Source organism: Aptenodytes forsteri, unplaced genomic scaffold, assembly GCF_000699145.1.
Source record: "Aptenodytes forsteri isolate BGI_AS27 unplaced genomic scaffold, ASM69914v1 Scaffold14, whole genome shotgun sequence".
Classification (NCBI taxonomy): Eukaryota; Metazoa; Chordata; class Aves; order Sphenisciformes; family Spheniscidae; genus Aptenodytes; species Aptenodytes forsteri.
The window spans coordinates 2,330,547-2,354,767 of NW_008794457.1; the positions used below are offsets into that span (position 1 = coordinate 2,330,547).

The 24,221-nt window shown below is 44.3% G+C and overlaps 1 protein-coding gene across 1 annotated transcript; it reads right to left on the reverse strand.

Annotated features, from left to right (window-relative positions):
- Positions 1–979: 979 nt before the first annotated feature.
- RFWD3 (ring finger and WD repeat domain 3) lies at positions 980–22,044 on the reverse strand. Its single transcript, XM_009290795.2, has 12 exons — positions 21,662–22,044; positions 20,037–20,272; positions 18,163–18,263; positions 17,857–18,054; positions 15,414–15,505; positions 13,123–13,237; positions 7,693–7,921; positions 6,350–6,500; positions 3,946–4,122; positions 3,125–3,339; positions 2,641–2,858; positions 980–2,003 (listed from the first exon to the last, which is right to left on the reverse strand). Exons 1-12 carry the CDS (start codon positions 22,042–22,044, stop codon positions 1,860–1,862), a joined length of 2,259 nt encoding a protein of 752 aa, XP_009289070.1. The 3' UTR covers positions 980–1,859.
- Positions 22,045–24,221: the final 2,177 nt, after the last annotated feature.

Here is a 24,221-nt window from a genome sequence, read left to right on the forward strand (position 1 = left end):
GTCTCACGTCGGCGAGTTTATTTCCAGTTAAAAGGATGTCCCAGGTGCACACGGCGACTTTGCTCAACCCTTTCCTTTCCCCTCACCTGGTGAGAGCAGCGTGGTTCAGCGAGGACTCTTCGTTCACTAAAAGCCTCCATTCCATTGTTTCAGTCTGAAGCTCAGCGTGACTTGGAAGCAATACAAAGCATGAGAAACCTTACCTGCACACAGGGGTGTTGTTTATGTTCACAGGATATGGAGTGTATATCGCTGAGACATATTTTTAAAGTACAGCAGCACCGGTTATATTTGGTAACTATAAACACTTTATTCTTTCAAGTATATAAAAATATAGGAAGAAAATACTATACAGAAAAATATAAAGTTAAGCAGAGATCTTCTCAATCTCATTTTCAAGAGGAAAGACAAACAGGATCATACTGTGCAAGCCCCAGACTTCAGAAAATAAAATTGTTCTGGCAGTTTAAGTGGTGGCACACTCAAGCCGAACAGGACAGATGCTGCTTACCACGGCCAGAGGCAGAGGTGTGCCGAGGGATACGTTTCCAGCACAGGGAACTCATCTTGCAGCTTCCAACATCCTTGGCAAGTTCGCTTTCGTTAAACATAAAATGGAACCTAAGTCCTCTTTCATGATCTGACCTGGAGATAAACATTCTCGCACCCCTCAGCATGTTTATGGTAAGGGTGCTAAGAGCCCACCTGGCCAGCACACATCCCCTGGCCCGCGATCCCACCCGACAGGCTCAGATTTACATAAACCAGCGAGTCTGCAGCACGCTTGCACACAAATATAACTGGAAGCTGTCTGTGACCAGCCAGTGAACTGGCAACTATGATTTCAGGAAGGCAAAACATCAGTGAAAGCAAGCTGATGAAATCCCTGAGTTTCCACCAGTTCCTCAAAGGCGGGGCGGGGGGGGGGGACCCCACTAAAAAAAAAAAGCAGCCAGCATTTTTTTCCAAGGTACTGTCTGTTTCAGTACATTGCTGTCTTTAGGGACAGACACCGTGGACTTCAGCAGCCAACAGTACAAGAATCATCTCCTCCTCTTTACTTGTACTTCTCTAGTTTCATTCTCCACAACCAAACTGTCCAAGTTTGCTTGAGGGTGAAGCAGGGAAGAGAGAAGGGGAAGGAAATGGGGGCAGAGTGTTCGGGAATTACAGTGCAAATTATATGCTCATGGAAAAAAACAAACAAACAAAAACCACCACAAAAGGAAAAGGTCCTCTGTAGATTTTCTAAGCCTGTTCTCTCCGTGGCCACAAAACAGGGTCTGTCCTCATCAGGGAATAACTGCCAACCGACCCTAGACCTTCAAAAGAACACAGCAGTATGTTCCCTAAAGCGGTGAACTTGCTTTACACCGAGTATCAGCAGTGCTAGTGAGATGCCAATATTGCCACCTTCCCATCACCCAGTAATCACAGCAGGACTCCACGAGAAAGTGCAGTGGGAGTCTCAGGTCTTCAAGTTCCTCCTGCTTTGTTGATTCGTAGAAGAGATTTGCAAGTCCCTGTGCTGTATTCACACTGGAAAAAAACGCAGCAACACACACTGGAGACAGTCCAAGAATTATTGCTGTAATGAGGCAGCTTGCAGAGTTTGACTTGAAGAAAATTGACCAAAGAAGAAATAAGGGCAGACCTAAAAAGGAAGATGGAGGTAGAGGGGAACTGCTCCAGGCACCAGCACATCCCAGTTCCTGCCTACTGCCAGGAAGGTGCTGTGGCGGTTCCTGCCTCCTGTAAGCAGCATGTGCAGGACAGCGGAGTCTGGGACCGAGCGGTTGTGTAGGGTTAGTCAGCAGCATATTTGGAAAGCCTCTCCATGGCAGGCATAGGGACCACTCTCACTGCCACTTGTAGATCTTCACCATCTTCTCAGTCAGAGTAGCCAGGAGGTGGGTTTGGTTCACTTCCAAGGGGCAGATATCCAGCACAGGCAGGTCAGCCTGCAGCTTCTGCAGCAAGGAGCCACTTCCAGCATCCCATAGCTGTGGGACAGACAAGGTCAAAGACTGCAGGATTCCCCCCTCCCATCCAAACCAGAGCTTCCTCTCTCTAGAGAAAAGACTTTCCTCAAGTTACTTACAGGACCCTTTGTCTACTTTCATACCCTGCTTGGACAGTCTTTAACAGACTCACAGCACAATGTCACCCTGCCTGCCCTCTCCTCATGAGCTCTCAAGCAGCCTGTCGTCCATCCTCTGCATCTGAGCTGCTTTTTCATATAAGGGCAACCCTTCTCCTCGTCTTCCCTGTCATTCCTAAAGAGCCTGCGCCCATCCCGCACGGCACTTACCACATTAGCTATCCCACCAAGTCCGTTACACAACACTTACGGTGCCCAGCTGTGCCAGTGTGCCCACCTGCATTCCTCGGGTGGACAACAGGGGCTCGCTGCCTACATTCCTTTCAATGGATGTGGACCACAGGCCTTGGGTAATACTGAGTGTCCCACGCTATCAGAAAGCTACACCTGCTACAGCAAGTACAACAGACCAACCCGCACAGGGTAATGCACGCGACAAGACAATTCCCACCAAAACACACTGATGCTGTGACTGATACGGCTTCTCTCCTACGAACTGCAATAAAACCCTCCACCACACAGAAAGGGATGAGAGGTACCAGGGCAGAATTAGATGCCTCATCACCAGCACACACAAAGACGCTGCCATCCTCGTCTGGGCTCTGAAAAATGGCATTCTTGGTCAGCAACTTGCAGGTGGGCCCAGCACTGAAAGTCTGAACTGGGTTAGAAGAACACACCACATCTTCAGAGGCCTCTGTCAGTGGCCTGCAAGTCAGTTCCATCATCACACAACGCACACATGGGTTATTTTTACCTGTGTGGCAGAAATAAAAAGGTAACTGTTGGAAAATTTAATTGCAGACAAGTTTTCCCTGTAGGAATACAAGCAACACCACCCTGCAGCTGCCTCCCTTTGACCTCACCCAATTCTTATCTATGTGCAAATGCTTATTGCTCTGGCTAGGGCAGGTACTACATTTCTGCTGTGCCCTCGGCACCAAAAAAGCTGCTGTTGAACTCGACAGACAGCAGGCCAGAGCGGCGATGAAAAGTGCATTGCAGATGCACGCCGTTACATACTAGGCCTGTACGTCGCGAGGCAGTGCCGTGTGCTGATCTCTGTTTGAATATCGATGCATCCTCCAGGTTCCAGTGGCAGGTGATGAGGCTGGTAGGAGTTGCCAGCTTTCTGTTCCCAAAAGCAGGCTCCTTCCAAGGTCCCGGCTAATACTCCGCCACAAGGCAGCGAGGCTGAGGCCATTCGGGGCAGATAGGACAGCGATACCATGGGGCACCTGCAAGTGTGATTGGCAAGAGTCAGTGCTGCCTCACCGCTTCAGAGCTCCAGTCTCTCCAACCACACTGCAAAGAAAGGGCCTAAGCAGGCTATGAAATGGTCCTTCAAGCAAGGAACCCCAGTGGGTTTGTCAAGAATAAACGACACTCAACTTAACTACCGAGCCTTACGTTTTAAAGAAGCATCAGACAGCACACATCAGATGCGTGTAAATCAGCATTTGATTCCCTGAGTGGAAGAGATGGAAGTACCAGCGTCTCACGCCTCTCTCTAATTTGTCCTTTCCAAATTAAATACAAAACCCAGCTCCAGAACAAATTCAGTTCTCCTGCTTAGGCTGCACTGGTGGGTCCGTTTCTGACCACTGTGTGCCTTAAAAAGATACAGGTGCCAAGCACTCGTACTAAGTTATACATATACCACGTATAACTCTCATACCTTATGAGAAACTTCCCACATCTGTGCTAAATTTGAATTTTTGAACAAGAGATTCGCATAAAACAATTTAAGCTATTACAATTGCTGTGTGATTTATGGAAGAAGCTATGCTTAGCTTAATGTGCGTTGGTGAAGTTGAGAGGAATGAAAAATCCTTATGCCATACCTGGACTTCTGAGGGACTAGTTCCTGGACATGAGAGTTCGTGTCTCTCAAATCATATATCATGATAGAGCCATTGACCAATCCAGCGTAGATGTAGTTTGTATCATCGAGACACCAGCAGCAGCTCCAGACAGGACGGCCAGCATTGTATGTCTGCACCACAGTGTTTGTTGCCAAGCTGCAGAAGAAAAGCAAAGTGTTGGCCCGTTGCACAAGCATCTACTGATGAGAAAATAGCATAATTAAGGTAAGCAAATCTAGCTTTTTAAAGTCTTTGGACAGAAGCATCTCTCTTCAGACTGAATTCTGAATTAACTCGTCCTTTACTCCAGACATGAATCTGGAAAATCTAGACAGAATAATCACTTGGTTATTGTCAAGTGACTTATAATTCTTCCAGGCCAATGCTTCTTTTTCCAGATTGATCTTTGGAGACTGGGAAAGGAAATCTCAGAGCAGGGTCTCAGCTGCATTACTGGAAAGGGAAAGCGAAGTTACTTTTCTGGAAACAATTAGAAGTGCCTCTAGTGTAATCCTGTAATATTGCATATTCCCGAGATCACAGGGCTCATTCTTCAGATTACATCTCTCATTAATTATTTCCCTTTTTACACGAGAGGAACAGTGCTTATGCCTCAAAAGAATCCAATTCGAGCAAGAGTGAGACAGTGAGTGGGGTAAAGACAGTTAAAAGCACATTTATAGTGTTCATTCTTTAGAAACTCAATTTGTGGAAGGAAGAAGAGGGGACTACACAGAGAGGCACAACGCAGAACAGCAGATGAAGTTGGCATCAGGTTAGACCGTATTTGCAAAGAGCAGCGTTGTCAACATAGGCCCAGCACACCGAGAACAGTGTGAGACAGAAGACAGCACGCATCAAGTAACTCTGGATATCTGTTACAACACGTGGGTTTCTCCCTGGGGAAGGTGATTACGCTCGGAGATTACTCCAGGGAGAAGCAAGTAATTGCTCCCAGGTAAGGATAAGGGGAACAACCACAAAGACAAACCTGGCTGGGGAAACAGGGAGTTTGATATCAGAACAGTGACTGGTTCAAAACAACAGGAAAAAAAAAACCCAAATCATGGTGCTATTTTAAACACTTGCAAGCCAGAAGAGGAGACTCAAGGACACCTACCAAAAGGAATTATCCAAGAACGACTATGAAATCAGTAACTAGAGAAGAAAGATGACCAAAGGGGGACTTTTCTTTCAGAGGGAGACTGAAAGAAGTATGAAGATGCTGCTGAAGCAAGCACTTAACTCCAAGACGTTCTGGGATCAAGCACAAAAGCAAGGGGATCACAAGTTCCGATGCAGCCAACGAGGCAGATATGGGAGTCAAGTGTCTGAGCAGATACTGCAACGAGAAGCCGCTCTCCAGATTAAACCATGAAAAGAATATCAACCTCATCGGTTAGAAATCTGACATGCTGATTTTAGCAGAGACAGTTTTGTTTACTTTTAACTAGCCTAGCAAACATTTCAACATGGTAACAGGAAAGCAACATTCTTTACATTTTTGTTGCAGGATTAAGTTCTCTTCATTGCTTCACTCGTGGGAAAGAACTGGGACCAATCAGTCATGTAACAGACACGTATCCTGCCTAACCCTATGCTAACTGACAGACAGACGTGCATAAAGATGTTAATATAACTCAATAAGAATCAATCAGCCGACAAAGTTTTGAAGCAGCTTAAGCTTAAGATTGAAGAACAACACCGAGTAGCAAGAAAATACACTCATAGGCTGTAAATTCTACCAGGACTGGACACATTTTTCTCTCAGCCTTTGTTTAACTAGTCTCCACCCCGCTGCTTTAAGTCTCTGCTAGCTCTAGAGAACCTGTGTTCCTCTGGCACGAGCTCAACAGTGCTGTCTACGCATTTCATATCCCAGATGAATTCCATCCTCTGCAAGAAGTTTAAACATCAGAGAAGCCAACATTAGTGCAGGGAAGAAAGCGCCCAACCTAAATACCCCTTGTTTCTGTTTTAGGCCATACAAGTTCCCACGCTCCACACTTCCCTGCAGTAACAGAAAACCAAGCGGACAGTAAATTTCACATCTATACATCGTGCTACATTTCTTCTCAACACAACTTGGCCAATCCGTGTTGAATTACTTGTTTTCCACTGAATTCTCCATGGGAAAATTATCAGAGACAGGTGGCTCCATAACACCTCCATGTAAAGGATCTAAAAGCAAGAAGTCTTACTCTTTAGTTCCCACACACAGGAAGAATATACGCAGACCAGATCTCATCTTAGCAGCATCTTTTGGAAAGCAGAATAGCAAGTGCTGCAAGACATTTAGAGCGAGACTGAACAAAATCCAATCCAGTCTCTTGCACATAGCAAAACTCCGCTGGGACAGGTTGCTCCCCCCAGCAGGGCTCACCTGGTAAGTTTGAGAGTGTTGTCCAGAGCAGCAGAGAGCAGCAAGCCATCTGCTCGACGGCCAAAAGCCAGTCCTCGAATCTGTTTACTATGGATGGGGATGTACTGACAACTCTTCAGGTTGGCCACGCTCATCATCTTAACACCACAACCTGTCACAGAGGAAGGATAAAGCAGGTTATCGAAGCGGCATACGTGGAGAACTAGCAATTCTATGCCAGAACTACAGTGTCTGTACTGAAGCCTGTGGTGTGATGAACACGTAAAAGTTATTTGCTGTTCTGGATAAGAACTGCCACAAATCCTTCTTCAGTTCAACTGGCAACAGGGCTAAATCCTTAAGGATGCCAGCCAGCAAGAGCAAACTTAGTATCAGTATTACAATTCTTGTAACAAGAGCCTGCTGCTCTTTAGCCAGTTTATTCAAAGTCATTCTCGCCTAGATAAACACACACACAGTAGGATTACATGGCTATTTAAGAGAACAAGTACCATTGCAAAGAATGCTTACAGGTGAACTTAACCTGTGTGCTACAAGAGTCACCACAAAGCCTCCAGTCAGAGATTCATTCCCTGGCTCCAGAAGCCAGAAAAAATAAGGTCAGCTGAATGCAGAAAACAATTTTGTTATGTCTAGATAAGGCATATTAATCTCCAAACCATTAACCAAATAAAGCAAATTTCATCGTTCAGAAAGCATTGAAGTACTTTGCTCTCTCAGAATCCTAATGCTACACCTATTTCATTGAAAAAGCAAGTTGGCACTGGTCCAGATGTCAGGTCACTTGCCGCTGGCCATAACAGTGCGACAGAAACAGGGCTGCCCATGACTTCTTGGCTTCCTATTTCCTCACTGGGAAACAGTGCTCCTATCAGTCATATTAAAAAAAGAAAAACCAAAAGCAAAAAACTTTTAAAGAGTATTGACAAATCAGCTGCATGTGGATCAATCCACCTACAATTTGGGGAGCAGTGTTTCTCACTCAAGCACTGGAAGCTTCTCCGCATGCCCTAGTGCACCAGCCCCCTGCTCTTTCAGAAGACCCGCCTTTGCAAGGAGTACCAGACACACCTTTTACCTTCTTGTGGATGTGGCACTTCAGCAGAAGAGCCAGAGCCCCTCTGCTAGGATTCTGCCATAGAAGTGACAGGGGAAACGAGCTGCCTCGCTAGGCAGAAGGTACCAACGCAGGGGCCAGATGAACTACAGGGAGTCTTATGGGTATTCCCAGTTTACAAGGCACATGCAAAAGTCAAGCCAGAGAGAGGGGGGAAGCAGGGAGCAAGTAGAACACACATTTAACTGTCACCTATGAACCCCCAAATCTTGACTCGCATAATTACCAGGAACAAAAGTAGACTGTGGAGAAGGCTGCGATACCACGAGACAACTCAGCGAGTCACAGTACGCCATTACTCTGCAGTTCCCAGTCTGAGACACCACAAAAACCTTTTCCAAGTGGTACTTGCGCTGGCTTTGGCTGGAGGGGAGGCTGCCTGGGAGGCAGGCGTGGGAGCTGCCAGGTTGCTGAGAAGCACTCACATTGTGCTGGGCCACGAGAGCCTTCAGCTCCTGCAAAGAAAAAGACTCAAAGAGCTTTAATGAGTCACTGGCTCATGTAACCTACTGTGCTATCTGTTCCAGATGCTCCAATTGTACTTGTTCTCAGATAAAGAGGGAGAATATGGTCCAATTTCCATGCTGTTCCTGAAATGCTGGATTTCCAAGTCCACTGACTATGACAGCGAGCAACAAAAGCATTCAAAATGCTATGCAAGTTCTGGCACAATGTACTCAAAGTCTGTTATTGTATGTATGAGACCCTGTGAGAGAGAGGACTCTTGGGCAACACATAAAAGCCAGTAACAATTATTACCAGATCAATGCTGTTTAGAAAAGAATGAACTGCCAAGTATTACATGCAGCTAAACCACAAGAGAAAGTCAATTAGAACCATTTTCCAGAATTTCCAGAATACCCCATAAAAAAATAAAAGCCCAAGTTTCAACATAAAGAGCGTTGCAGGAAACAAGTGAGTCTATTTAATGAAGATGACCCTGTTCTTGTAAACCCTGGGCAGCAAATTCCAGGAATGACACAACTCTCGAGCTCCAGCCCCATTTTCCGCCACCTCCTCCCTGCCAACTGATGAATGCTCAAGGATGCTCAGCGGAGACATGGCCAAGGACATCTTCTATCAGCAACAAGGTATTCCTAGAATTCCTCTTTCCACAGAGATCATCAGGGGCGAGGTGGGTATGTGAGTAGTGGCACTGGCATATTCTGAGTCAACTGAAAATGCCCCCCCCCCCAAAAGCATGTTGACCAACTTGCTGCAATCCAAGGGCAAAACCAGACAGTACAGAACCCCAGGGATATTAGAGGGAGTGTATATATTATGAAAATTGCTACTTGCTTTCTGTTGTCTGAGCAACATAGATTATGCTTCAAATACTACGTAATTTTTAAACAATTAAGGGCCGCAAGAGTGATATTATGAATATATTAGTAGATTGCAAGCTAGCCTCAATATTGAACCAGCCACTACCACTTAACTCAGGTCTAAGCAAAGGCAGCAGCTCTCAAAGAGGCAAGATCAAAGATCAAGCTCTACATTAATAGTTATCATCAAGACCTATAGCTTTTGGAAACTGCTCAAGAGGAGAACAGTTCTGATATTTTACAGAGGTCCGATCTGTTTTGCATCAAGCTCATTGCACATTCCCCAAGGGAATAAAAATTGAAGCTGAAGACTCAAGATGATCCTGTTAGAGCAAGCAAAGACAAAACAACCTGGGGAGGAAGAAGAGGTGTGGGGCGTGCCAGGATGCTTATGATGGAAGCTATAGCTTTGGGCTTAGAGTAGGCAGTCAGTGAAAACACAGGTAACTTAGAAGAAAGTGACTTTTAATCAAAAATGTAATAAACTCATTATTTCTAAAAGGCAGGAGGATACCACCACCACTGAGGATCAGAAGAGATTAGAGTTATTTGTTGCTCTGGAGAGTTTACAAAATTCTCCTTGTCACCTGCACTCAACATTCAACTTTTACACAAGTTATTAAAAAGGAAACCAGGCAATTAAAACCACAAGGACTATTAGTACAACGTTTACATTTAAACACAATGGTCAAAGCCAGCAGAATCAGGAAGTCTTACTGGAGACACATTACCAAGGTGATTAAAAACGTTGCACTGCAGAACAAATTCCACTAACTGTGCTCAAAAGAACACTCTTCTGGTAGTGTAAACCTGTACCTTCCTTTAAGATGTTTGCAGAGTTTTCCTGATGCCTGGTGTTGTCTAAGGGCCTCGAGGGCACGCTCGTCTCTCTGCACACGCTATGACTGCCTCCTAGATTTCAGCTTGCCATTGTAGTGATGAATGAACACAGTCACACAGGTTGGGGAAAGAAGAGGATATACAGCAGAAGTCTTCCTGAGGAGTAAGCATTAGAAGTAGAAGCAGGAGAGCACAATGAACAGGAAAGGGAAACCACCAGCTACAACAAATTCAGAACAGTTTTCTTTTGAGTATTAGGTTACAGTCTTAATAGCCGATATGAAGCTTTAAAGACAAAGGCAGTTATCAGATGACGGTCACTCTCTGGCTGTGCTCCCGCAGACCTCCTTACAGAAGTCACGCTTGCTGTCTTGCACTACACAGCCCCAGCCTCGCATCTAATAGACATAAACACGACTGTACCACCTCGAGCTACGGTGCAGCACTACAGGCACTCCGCCTTCCACCTCCCTTTGGTTCAGGTTCAAATTCAGTCAAAGGGACACAGAGCATTTTTAATCGGCTTCACTATACGTAACAGCTGAATGAAATATCAGGTTTTGCTTACTTCTTCTAGATCTTCCCCAGACATCAACTGGAGGTGAACACAAAGATGAAAGATTTTTATGCAATAAAACCATTAGCCTAAAATTTTTCTAAAATTTCTATTTTTTCTAAATTTTTCTAAAATTTTTATTGATGTTTTATTGATGTTTTGCCATCTAATTCCTTTTGGATGCTTTCTAAAAGTGCTAGGTTCACAAATTTTTATTGATGTTTTGCCATCTAATTCCTTTTGGATGCTCTGAAAATCCTATTTAAAAAAAGCTTTTCCAACACATCAAGCAATATAAACTGACCTCTGCAAGGCTCACAATCACACTTGCTTTCTTCTCCACAGCAGCATGCAATCTCCTGTCATTTCCCTGCCAGTCCTCCCTTTACTGCTCCATATGCAAACAGAGCTACTGTTTCCCACTTGCAAAAATGAATCTCCTACCCCTGTTGTCAGTGGTATTAATGCCGGAAGCCAGAGATGGTTTGCTTATCCTTAGCTAACTTTTATTGAAAATTTTGGCAGATTCAGGAGTACTGCAGTAGCTCACATCTGATTCCCCAGTTCTCTGTGCTCACAAAGGAAAAACTTTTGCCTAAAGTAAGGCTTCAGTAGCACTGCTTCCAAAATGCAAGTCTGAACCTGCCATGCAGTGTGCAGCATATAGCTCAGCACAGCACACACTGCAGTTTACACACAGAAACAACGCTGGTGAGAGCTTTCTTCCAGTTAGCTACCTACGCTCTCTCCCCTCAAGATCCTTTCCTCATATATTTTCATACAGCTAAAGACTTACAAAATGTCCCTTTTCTAGCCTCAATCATCTTAAATACTTCAATAACAAAGTACAACAGACAAGGTTGTTAATGGACAAGAGCAGGGAAAAATGCATACAAACCTAAAAAAGGTCATAACTAGTGACACGACTGCTGATGAGGCACAGCTCTCAAGCGCATTAGCAACAAAAAAAAAAAAGGGTTCACACAATGACTTTTGGGGGGGAACCGATGGCATTTGCTTTCCCCGTAAGACTTCAGACGCCAAGGTTTGGACACAACCAATGAACATCATAACTATTCCAATAAAGTTCTATGCAACTGAACTTTGCCATACCGAATGTCCCCCTGAGCATATGGACATTTCACACATTTCTTTTGTAATCCCACAGCACTTCGTTTTCTATACTGACTTACAGCTTTGCCTGCCAATTAAACACGTTTTCTCGTGCCATCAGTAACATTGCTTGCTGAAAGGACCAGGGCAACAGACTCAAAACATAACAAGGCAAATTCAGATTAGATGTTAGGAAAAAAAATTTTTCTCAGTGAGGATGGTCAAACAATGAGATGTCCAGAGAAGCTGTGCCATCTGCTTGCATACACTCAACGGTTGGCGTGACAGTGCCCTGAGCAACCCAGCGCTGAAGTTACCCAGCTAGGGTCCCTTCCAACCTAAACAATTCTGTGCAAGTACTTGTCTTATGAGAGGTCATCTAGTAAAGCAAGGAACTTATTAGGCATATGCTCAAAATATAATCAAACAACTTAGAGACTTATTCCAGACTTCCTGTGGATTTTCTGCTCCCTAGCAAATTGTTTTGCTTTTAGTTTATTCATAGTATAAACAAGCACCTTAAAATTGCTTCCAGCATTCACATTAACCACTACAGGACAGTGATGAATGCAGTATAAATACTGAAACAGAGCTTAAAGAACACAGGGTACTTAATCTTTATAACATGAGACTTCAATTCAGTTAGGCTGGATGCTCTGTTGTTTAACACAAGAAGAATTGCAGGAAGACATTATGGACCTGCAGTTTTATCTTACTCACATTTTTCTTAAGCCAAAGTGGCCCAATTTTCTTACTAGCTCTGATGAGCATACAGCTTCATGCAAGAATTTAGGCAAGCAATTTATAAAGCCTTATCTTACGTCACACAGGACGACTTCAGCAAAGAGGATGTTGCTTAATGTACAGACATGAATAACCAAGGCTATAAAAAAAATCCAGAAGTAAAGAAAAGCATAAAATTAAGCGAGTTACTAGACAGTGAGAGATTAGATATCATCTACCTCATACAACAAAAAAAGTAGCAAACTGGCTGTGAAACAGGCTATTGGAAAACCTAGCACTGGTGGAACACGCCAGATAATTCGCAGTTGGAAGCACCAGTAAAGTCCACAATTTATAGGAATGCGGCAAAAGCAGCTGTGATGGATTACAAAATACCACAGTATTTTGTGATATGAGCCAGAAAGGAAGCAGTCGTTTAGCAACCAGTCATTTCTGTTCAGTAATCTGTATTCTAAGGGGGACAGAGGTGCCCCTTAGCAGCTGTTCAGCCCATGCATACAGCCTACCCTAATGACAGGCCAGGTCTCATGGTACCAGAAGGTGCTTAAGTAGAATGTTGACTGACCTTCACAAAAAATTAGGGTGTTTCTGTTGTTTTCTTTTGTTTTTGCAAATAGCCGTATCTCTTCACAAGCTACTTCTCAAAGGCTCTTTACTAACTAGCGATAATAGGCCCCATTACAGGTTTACTATAAAGATTTTCTAAGCTTATTTTCACGCAGCTAAGATAAAGATGAGGAGAATAAGTTTGGTGCTGTACTGCCAGGCCTTTCCAGGCACCACAAAACCTCAGGAGGAACCTGCGACATCAGCAGCCAAAAAAACTACTGCTAAGCTGTACTTGCAACTTTGATTAAGTCTTAGAAGCACCACCGAAAAAAAAAAGTCAGTGTTACGGAGTATACATGAATATGCCAGCCTGGGATGTTTAGGATACTCCTGATGATTCGGCAATTGAGTTTACTAAATCTTGCTGCTTATTAAAACTGGAAGCCTGTCTTCTCTCCTCTAAGGGAACATGCAAGAGACAGGCTGAAGAGAAAGGGAATTCTCTGTGTATGAGTAACGTGAGACTCACCTGAACTTGCTTGCGGAGTTTGCTGCATTCGTCTGTCAAAACCTGCAACTGGAGACGGCTCTGTGCAGATTCCAGCTCTGCCTGTCTACGCAACATCTGCTCCTTTTCTAAAGAGCTGGAGGAATGAGAGAAAAGCAATCCTTACGACTAGGTATTACCGAGGATGCTTCTCTGGGCTGTCTACTCCTATCACCCGACTTCATCCCAACACAAGTCCTGTTCAGGTAAATTCAAAACTAACAGAAAGTCCGGTACCACACTCATCCAGTACATTCACCTCGAGATGTTCTCGGTTATGCAATTGTACTGAGTGACTCACTCAAGTATTGTTCCATAGAAACAACAGCCTTTCTCCTCACCCTCTCCAAATGTGCTAATTTAGGAGAGGAGAGCAAAAGAGAAATCAGGGTGTTGGTTTTTTTTTTTCCCCTACAGAAACAGTTTAGCAAATTCCATACCATCAATGTCCACGTAATATACCATGTCAGTAATACAGCAAGTCATAACACAGTAAGATCTTCAAGCTTGTTTCTACTGCCATTAACTAATTTTGTATTTCAGGAAATATAACTGTATCAGAAATAGGCAGATACAGATGAATTCTCTGTGAATGCCCGTGTAGAAGCCATGCTTACTACCTCACCTTGAGCCTAAAAGTGCATACACACAATTTAGCAGCAGCAGTTTTGATAACATACTGCAATTTCTCTTTCATATATGCTTTACATATGAAAGAATAGTTAACAAGGGGGAAGAAACACCAGTATTCCTTAAGATTATCTACACGTTTTGTCTATAGTGTTGACCACTGCATTCTGCACTTCAAAAACTGCAATATTCCAGTTATTTCAGTAGTTCAGGTGCAGGGAGATCCAGCTTGCCTAAATACCTTCTAAATATACAGACATAGCCTTGCATGTTTACCAAGCACAGAATTCTGTCATTTCCCTATAGTGTCTTCACACAATTTTTTTTGCCGCAGAAGAAACAGGTGAAATGCTTTATTTAACCATCGCAAACACATTCTTTACACAAGTACCCAGAGCCTGAAGGCTGGCTTTTTTGAACGTGAAGAACAAAACCCATGATCTTAAACCCAGTTCAAGGCTATATGCAAACAATATTGATGCATGCATCAGTGTTCACGTTTGTCCTCCACTCATGGCTGTGTGCCACAAAGCAGGCACTGCCAGCAACTTAACTGGACTGACAGGCAGTCATTGCTGTCTGCCTCCCAACAAAAACAGGAGGCAGAGGAGGTGTAGGGCAAGCGGGGAAGGGCTGCAGCGAGATTCTGAGACACAAGCAGTTAGACAACTACCTCTCCATGAGAGATAACAAGATTTAAACACCCAAATGCTTTCTGTGCTTTTGAAAAAAAATCTTATTTATCATTTGGTTTGCAGTGTCGATCCAGTCAAAGAAGCGTGATCCTTCTAAAGGTACAGTTCAAACACCATCAGGCAGTGGCAATCTGGACAGAAGAGATATTTTCCCTTCATGACAGTTACTCCTCAATCATTTCTGATTAATAATTACCAGGATAGTGAGGTTGCTGTTGAAAAGACTGCATTGAAAGAACAGCAGTATAGTTATGAGACATGTGAAGACGACCCCAATTAAATTCTATTCACTACAAGATTCAGGAGAACTCAGATATCTGCAGCCTTTTAATTTCAGAATAGCATCTGTGACAGCATCTTACTGAAAAGAAATTAGTCCCCATTTTCATCCCTGCTTTTCCTTTTTTCAATAAGAAGTCTACATTTAAGTTGGAGGGGGAAGTAGAGTCATAGAAATGCTTGCTGACCTTTTGTAAGTAAAGCTACATGAAAAGTTTGACAAAGCAAGATGGAAAGTGATTCATGAGAGATTACTCTGTTTAATGCATGCAGAAAAGATGGCAGAAAAGGTCAGCTATTCACCCCCCTTGCATTTTTAACTATGCCTCACTTTTCTCATCTAATGATGAATTAGCAATATATGGCTTTTTGGTAGCAACTCTGCATGTTCTCCCGGGATGACATTTCAGGATACAGCACAAGATAGGTTTTGCTATTTCAGTGCTGCGAAGTGCAAACAAGAATTGCGTTCCAAAAGAAAATCCTCCTTCCAGGGAAGGCAGGTGCAACCCGGTGAGGCCTTGGTTTGTTAAGCCAGCCATACTCATGATAATCCCCAAGGGAATGCACAAATTGCTTTAGACAAGACAGGAAATTAAAGCAAGAAGTAGAAGCCAGTTCAACAGCACACAGTCAGCGAGGTCGTATCATTACATGGAGACTCCATACCTTTTCATGCGTTCCTGTTCACTGGTATCCAGCGCTTTCAAAGTCCGAGCATACAGGATCACAATGTCAGAACGTTTGGCTTTCTTATTGCACTGAAATAAAAGACAAATTCGGTTCATCTGCAAGAATTTAACTATCCAAACTATGCATCCCTACAAGTTGCTAGGCATTATTTTGAAAAATCCTTACAGCTTTGAAGGGAGGGGTTGTCTGCTTGAAAACAAGTCCACAAAACCACAAACATACCACAGTGTGTTTGCAAGACACTCCCTCATACAGGCACCAGAGCTCTCATCGGGGCTACAACAACAGTTTAGGTCATGTATCCTATTGCACCTTTAATAATGCATCTCCTTGCTTCCCACTAAATTTGTTCTGCTAAAGCACCAGCGACGCAGCATGGTCAGGTAAATTCCAGGGACCAGAAAAAAAAAAAATTAGACAAAGGGAGAGGAAAAAAAAAAGATCTAAAAGAAAACACCAGCCCAACTTCTACTTTGAAAACATCAGACTGGCTGCTTGGCCAACAGACAAGGATTTGGGAACCCCTGAGTATACTCCCAACTCTGTTATTTATGTACAAAATTAGACAGGGAGAGGAAAAAAAAAAGATCTAAAAGAAAACACCAGCCCAACTTCTACTTTGAAAACATCAGACTGGCTGCTTGGCCAACAGACAAGGATTTGGGAACCCCTGAGTATACTCCCAACTCTGTTATTTATGTACTATATTCCTTTGATCAAATCCTATAGGCCCAAATCCGTAAAAGCATTCCAGTGTCAGTATGAAACACTGACATCCCACTGATTTCAGTGATACGCGGGGAGTAAGATACATCAAAAATTTTGTGCGTCTGGCTGTGACCATTTAGTACTTTAGATTCACCTTAAAAAGAGATAATGCCTCCCTGAGTTGGGACGTGGACGAAATTAGGGCATCTGCAAGCTTACTGTTTTGCAAATATACTTTGTTAATCAGAAAAGAGGCAGTGAATACTCAGACCGAGTAACCTTCGCTGAACATTAAATTACTGTGTGCTTAAAATGCAGACTTCTCTATTATTTAGTAGCACAAAGATATCTCAGGCAACAGTTTCAGATCAGACAGTCCCCCTCCCTTCGTAAAGAACTGCCCTGCAGGGCACTAAGTGGCTAAGACAGCTTTCCTGGCAGCCAGCAGCTGCCAGCGGCAGGATCAGGAATGCTGCAATTTCACAGTAACTTGCGCTCAAGCCACTTAGTATACAGAGCACCACGCACAGCAACTCTGTGCTATTCAATTAGAGAATGCCCAGTCGCAAAGGACAGCGACTGAAAATGAAGGGAAGATGATTTAGCTGCAAGGTTCTCTCCGGAGCAAGAAGTTCTCCCAGGAAATTTTCAGTGATTACATCACTGGAAGAAAAAGAGGGAGCAAGCACCCCTTACGAGTTGTTAGGGTTCAAGAAGCCAGCAGTCACAAAATTCCAAAGAACAGAGATGCCGGGAAGGTCTCCGAGAATTCTGTCTGGGTCTGGAGTGGGTGAAGAAAAGCTCACACAGAATTGACAGGGATAAGAAAAATAAGGTTTGGGCCTTTGCTACGGCAACAGTGATTCTTTAGGTTTAATCACAGTGCACGTCAACAGGAAGTTTTTTGTTGAGAGGAAGGAATCCTGCACAAAGTCAAGGAAGACCATGGAAGCTCTCAAAATGACAGCCAAAGAAATCCTGGGCTTCCAGCCACCAACTCGGAAAGCAGCAGAACTGAATCCTATTTACAAGGTACTCGTTGACCTATTTTTTGTCAACATTCCTTTCTGGAGAAAAGGAATAAGGAATGGAAGCACATCACAGAGAAATGTAGACCTAATCGAAAGAGATCAGTATTACCCATGGAAACAAAACCAAAGAGAGCACCTTAAAAAGCAGATCTACCACTTGCAAATGAACATTAAAGGATGCAACTTGTTTCTCAGTTTGCTCTCTGCAAGCTGCCTAAACAAACTGATCTGCTCAAAGGCTGCAAAAGCAGATGCAGTTCAAAACAGAAGATTAACCGCCTGAAAACAGTTCTCAAACAGATTTCTTGTCCAATAACTTATTCTTTATGCTTAGTTAATTGCTTCTAGGAATCTGTCTGCCATTCCCACACTCCAGGACCACAGTGCAGTGTTCTGAAACCAATTACAGGTTTAGCACTTGAACTCTCAAACTTCTGAGTTGGTACTCACAAATGCTTTACTTCAGGAGAAAAAATTCAAGCCAGAATCCTCCCTTTAAAGCAGTGCTAGCTGTTCCTGGCCTAGTTACATCAAAATAATGGTGATTTTTGTTATTTCTGACAGCAGGCAAAGGTGGACTCTTCATGCAGCAAGCAGTTTTAACAGTTACGGTGCTCACACCTGCAGCAGAAGTTACCCGATAGCAAGTCCTTTCCAGTGCACATAAAAGTCCATTTTACCTGGGGGCACTTCCCTGCCTGTCCCTTGAGCCACCTTTCAATGCAGGTGTAACCAAACAGGTGCCCACACCGCAACGCTGAGAGGCGGTGGTCCCCAGCATTGGTCCACTGCTCAAAGCAGATTGCACAGGTATCCCCTTCCTCCTCATCCAGCGGCGCAACAGGAACTGATGGTTCCAGTTTCTTTAGTGGAGTTCTCTAGAATTAAAAATAAAAAAAACAAAACAAAAAAACCACAACTTTTTTTAGACAAATGCAGCATTTACCATGTTTGATCTGTCTCCTAAAGCATTTAGGTCACCTTACCTGCTTTTGCTGGACTTCAGCCTCTTCATCTTCATGACTTCCATGTTCTGCAGAAGCTTGAGACAAAGCTTGAGGTGGCTCTGCTTGGACCTGACTGGAAACTAAAGAAAGCATTGCTTAAATGAACCGATACGTAACAAGGGGAAAAGGAGCTCTCCTTGACTTGATTTGAAATCATCAGGGCATAAGGTAAGCTGTGCAACAACAGCACAGGTTACATACACAGCTTCAGATCAGTGTCCTGGATACCGAAGGTCAGGCAGTCTGTGCGTAAGCCCTTCTATTCATCAACGGTAGCGCTAAAGAACTTTATGTTTTCTTTTATAGAAAGCAGCAGAATTTCAGTGAAGAAGGGGAGGTCTTTTAAAGACAGCCGTTGTTACCAGAATTTTCTGACCTGCTGGAACAAGCGTATCTGCATACAGGTCTGTTGTTAGGCTGATGTAAGGTTACACCCCTGCATCATTACGCCCGGAGAAAGACAGACACCAATATGCAGAAGTCATTTTGCCAAGGGATCGAAGCATGCATATTTCATGTGCCAAGAAAGCATTTACTGTATGCTATCTATCCATTCACCCCGACTTAAGCAGTTTTCCAGCTGGTAGTTATCCGAACTATCAATTCTGCTGGGCCATATGTTTTTGTGGCAGGCCTCTGTTAGCCCTTCTGTTGAAGCATGGGCACACAGAAACGCTATGTTTGGATTACCACCGGTAGCATACTTAAAAAGGAGCAGAAATCACTGTCTCCTCCCATCTCCTGACAAAACAAAAGAGTTGTTAGTCACGTTTCGTATTCGAGGCAGATATTCTCAATCCAGTGGAGAGGTACCACCTAATCCTGGCTAATGTCAATAAAGTTCTCAGCCTCTACGGTTCAGGGCTGCACAGGAACCAGTGGCTTATATAAGCAAAAAAGACAAGGGGATTCCAGAAAATCCAACAGAGAGCATATGTTCACACAATATTAGACAGCACTTAACAGCTTGAGCTCCTGTCACATGTAAGACTAGCTGAGAGCAAGCAGAATGAATCTGTTCAAAAGACAGCTCATAGATGTACCCTCAAAAAAATGTGTCAAGGTGGGCTGGCCAATCAAAAGCAAACCTAAGGGCAGAGAGTGAAACATAAGGACATTCCTTAGAGACTGAAGTAAGAAAAAAAAAAAATCTTGTTCTCATATTCTCTGGGCATCAGTAACTTTGAATAGCAAGTTAACTATTTGTCACTCTTACATAAGCTGCATATGTTCATCACAATGTCACTGAAGTGCGTGGCAGCCTGCGAACATGAGTTTGGATAACGGATTGCGAGCCAGAAAAAGCCGAGGAAAGAGAAAGACAAACAAAAAGCCCAGTGTCCTAAGTATCTCTACCTCCTCAGCTAAGTGTCGCAAGAAGTTACAGGAATGAAAAGAAAACTCTAAACTGAAGCAGACTGAAATCGCAAATAATTAAAAAATACTGAATCAGATCCTCCTCTGAAAACTGAAACCACTGCTGATCTCCAGAGATGTGACTTGATGGCTTCAATAATACTCCTTGATAATATATAACAGCAGAAGTGTGCTAAGTAAGGATCTCTAAACTCAAAGTTATTCTGAACATTTCCAGGATTATTTACAAGCAGCAGCCTGCAAATAGCAAAAAGATTGTATTTAACATTACAGTAGCAATCACCCATTGCTGCTACTGCTCTTAGGAACTGCTTGCCAGAAAGCCTTGTGGTAGCAACCTGCTCCCGTCAGCTGTGGGCATAATGATCTCTTTGCACCGTCTGTTGTGAAGCTCGAAAGGATTTCCCCACCAAGTTTTGAAGCAGCAAGATGAGTTTATGAAATAAGTCTCTACACAGCTCAAATATAGCACAGACCTCCTGATCTAGCTGCTGGAGGTGTCTCCTGGGCTGATGGTAGCAGCGGTGCTGCAGCCTCCACTGCTTCCTCCTCCTCAGCAGAAGTGCTGCTGTCAGAGTCGCTCACTTCTATTATTTCGTCTGAGCTGTGTTCCTGGCTGTGCCTCGCGATATGCAAGGGCTCCAGACGTGGAACTGGTCCCGTGGCTGGCTCTTGGGTCCTGCCGAGTTGAAAGTAACTGTCCAATGCTGCCCTGAGTCCAGAAAAGGAAGAAATAAAACCCAGTTATTTCAGGTAAACTAAAGACTCCACATGTTTCTCCATGCTTGTTTGCGGTACAATTCCCAGGCTCTGACTGCAATAGGAAGGTATCAAAGTTATCAAGACAGATCTTCTCTGGTAAGAGGGGCAATCACGTACAATTGCCCACTTTATGAACAATCAGCAGTATCATACAGCAACCATTCATTTTGCTCAGCTCAGAGAAAATCTCCTTCTCATTGCAACACTGACACTGTCTTCTTTTGGGGTGGGGTGGTGGTAGGGTTGGAGAGAAGAAAAGCAAAGAAGTATCGTTCAGTAATAGCCTAAGGAACTCCTAATCGGTACCTCCAACCCTACCTCAGGCCTGGTTCTCATAGCCACTGGTAATATTAGATGCACGAGGCTTGTATCAGTCTCATTCCACTGACTACTTTGTGCCTAGTCTTTCTACTTTCCCTCCTCTTTTCTACTGGAACTTCGTCCCTGGATAGAAACATCCTCCCCTCTCTCCCCATCAGTTCAGCTATCATCTCAATTATCCTTCAGATTCAAAGCCGAAGTTTGTCAGGTTGCCTTCTAGCCCTGGGAACTACAGTGACCTTCACACACAATCTAAGGGCAAACAGTACAGTTATGTTTAATCATTTGGGAGGAGAGGAATTCTTGGTCTCGCTGAATTTAAAGGCGATGCTCCAGTTAATTATAATTTCACCCTTGGCATTTACAAAAGCTACAAAGATGAGACAAAAACCAAACAAACCAGAAACGGGGACTTCTTTCTGGCTGGAGAGCATCCCCACTCATCACCCTTTAAACCCATCACAAATGGTATTAAACACAGAATTTTTACTTTCTTTGCCTGGAGGTAACAAAAAAAAAAACCTACAGAAAAATATTAGTTTGCATGTTTTTGAAAGTTTCTGCAGCAGTTGTCACCAGAAAACCTAATCGAGCAATCCTCAAATCAAAGGTGAAACGTAAAACGGAGCACAAGCTCCACTGAGCTAAATGCTGGCGGGAACTGCCGAGAGTCAGCACTGCTGCAGGGAGCACCGACAGGAATCTGGCAGAGCAGGGGGAACGGTGCGAGCAGAAGCTCTGCAAGCAAGATAGAAAGCATGGAAGGGCTCAGAAGTCAATACCACCACTGCCAACATAAGAAACGGGGGGATTCACTTAAGAGCAGAGATCCTGCCAGAAGAGATCAGGGAGCACTGTGCCACTATCGAGCTTAAATGGTATGTGAGCTGCCCAGAATTTGGCCACGACCACACCTCTGGCCTGAGCTGGGCTCTATAAAACTGCCTTGCTTCCTGGCTTAAAGTGATGCCGGACTTGATAAGAGCGCAGTTCAGACCCAATTTCCTTTCTGCTTTACCTGGCACCGACTGTCCTCTGGGAACCACCAATTCTCTGTTGCCTGCGAGCTCTCCTCACTCGCGGACGCTGCGTGACCTGTGGCACAGGCAATGGCCGATAGGGATCAAATGCCCCTTGTAGCCTTTGCAGTCCGTCGAGAGCCGAGGCAGGACTCAACTGCGGGTCAGGCTCAGCAGCTGCCTCCCTTGTTGTACCAGCGTTTGGTATGACAACAGCGTCATCAGCAGGAAGAACTGTAACGCTGCCTCCTCCTTCACTGAGCACTGGAGCACGGGACGACAGCACTGCGTGACCAGAGGGCTCTGCAGGAAGCGTCCTGAGGTTCTCTACAGAGTAACCAGCCACTGGCTGGAGATCAACTTCCATCTCTTCCTGAGCCATTTCTGCAAAAAGGTGAAGAAAACAGCTAGTATTTGCAAGTCTGCGCCCTGCTTCTAGCCTGACGGTGGCAAGAATCAGGTGCAGCCGTCAGTGACTACAAAAGCTTTTAGAATTCAGACTCGAGAGAGAATTTGTCCTTTTGCCTTAGACACACAGCAGAGCTAAACCGCCTCCAGTTGATACAGGTATGTGAGCTGGCATAGCAGGCAGCACCCTCCCAGAGTCCTGGACTCGAAGCCTTTGGCTCAACAGCAGCTAGCACCAAAGGCACATCGCAAAATCGACTTAAGCAAGCCTTTGGATGAATACGGAACGTTAAGGATTTCTTGCTGGCATCATTTACTTGCCAGTAAATTCATGTGGATCTCGGAGAACAGTTTGGAAATATTCTAGAGATTCTCCCTGGTGAGCAGCGCTGCACTAACACCCACATATACAGCCAGAAACGAGCTCTACAACGCAGCCCTTTGTCCGTCGCATCGCTCTCAGGAGGTGGGTTTATTTTCAAGTTTCTTCGAATAAAATTCCATTACGGTAACAGATCACCGCAACCCTTTCCTACTTAACAGACCTTTCGGTTACTTTATATTCACCAACACCATGCCAACCCAGAAAGGGTATCACAGCAGAACCCACGACTGAGACATTATGGGTAGCAAGTTACCTACAGCATCAGTGTTTGTGGATCCATATTCAGCCTGAGACTAGATAAACATGAAATTTGCAGTAAAACCTCACATATGTTATTTAAGGATGGTTACCCTGCAAACCTCTTTGGGATAAAGATTTCAGGTTACCTCCTAACCTAAGTACTACCTTAGGTTTTGAAGAAAAACAGAGGAGACGGCAGCCTGTGCATCCCTAGTTATTATGCTGCTGTCAGCCACCAAATTAGAGCACTTTAGTCACCCTGTGCTACAGGCAGTCTTACAACACAAAAAAGTTGAAGATTATTTCATTAATTGCAAAAATAGGTGCGCCAAAAGAAAAAAAAAATAGTCCTTTTTTGGAGGAGGCATGTGGATTAAATTCTGCAAGCTGCTGAAGGTCATTCACATTCTCAGAAAATACTTAAGCAATCGTAAACCTGAAAGGCCTTGGGAATTGCAGACCTTTAGCATTACGCAAGAGCTGAAAGCACACACCAAAACTTATTAGGCTAGGCGCTGTGCAAATAGAGAAAGGCTGCTTTTAGTGCAAAGAATAATTAGAAAACGTATACAAGAATTACTAGAGGGGGATGTACTAATGCTCACGTGTTTTTATCGACCTTTTAAGAAATTCTAACTTACGAATCATTTCATAATTCTTATCCTAATTACCAATTCGGCCTAAGTTAGGCCAAAAATAGATGTTAAGCGCCACCTCCCACCAGAACAGTCATACAGATGGTCAAGTACTGCTTCTCCAGCACTAAGCTCACATTCATGATAAAATTGCCACCTATAAGCATAACAGACCCTTTATTTTCCCCATAAGTTAACTGTGAGACTTAAAAATACCGCACACATTCACGATTGTGGGTTAAATACCGCACACATTCACCATCGTGGGTTAACTAGCCCTGCATAACTCCTAACAAAAAAAAAAAACAAACCAAAAAAAGACGTTAATACTGGCATTTTCACCATTAAACCTTGGTGTTTTCCTGAACGGGGCAAAAGCCAGCGTCTTCCTCAAGGCAGCCAGCTGCCCACCCGGCAGCCACTGGAGGAGCCGGCAGATGGAAGGTCTCCACGAACAAGCTTCTTGGGCCCACGCGAGACAGACCGGAGTGCCGTGGCAGGACGGAGCTCGCGAGGCAGCGCAGCGGGCGGCTCCACAGAAGCCTCCGCGGTACTAACCAGAGAGCCGAAGGCTGAAGCACAGGCCTCCCCTTGCGGAGGGCCTCCTCACCACGCAGCCCCCGGCAGCGCTCAGGCCAACCCAGGCCCCGCTCTGCATCTCCAGGAGCTCTTACACTGCACCTGCTTTAACATAAAGTCAACCAAAAAAACCCCCAAACGCCACCCAAAATCAAGCGCGCGCTCCACAAGCATGGGTTTATTTCTGGCTTTTTCCAGGGCTCGCTTATTTTAACTAAGAAGCGGTCACATAAACGGCGCGGGAGAGGGAGACTTCTTCTCCGACAGCCGCAGGCACCCCAAGCTCTCGGGACGCCGTTCCCGACCTCCCCG

What these genes read in the sequence shown, in the direction of transcription:
- RFWD3 (XM_009290795.2), bottom strand. Translation starts at nt 22,044, where the DNA reads ATGGCTCAGGAAGAGATGGAAGTTGATCTCCAGCCAGTGGCTGGTTAC. An exon ending in CAGAGGACAGTCGGTGCCAG is followed by an intron (nt 20,273 to 21,661) that starts GTAAAGCAGAAA and finishes TTCTGGACTCAG; the next exon opens with GGCAGCATTGGACAGTTACT. An exon ending in GAACAGGAACGCATGAAAAG is followed by an intron (nt 13,238 to 15,413) that starts GTATGGAGTCTC and finishes TCATTCCTCCAG; the next exon opens with CTCTTTAGAAAAGGAGCAGA.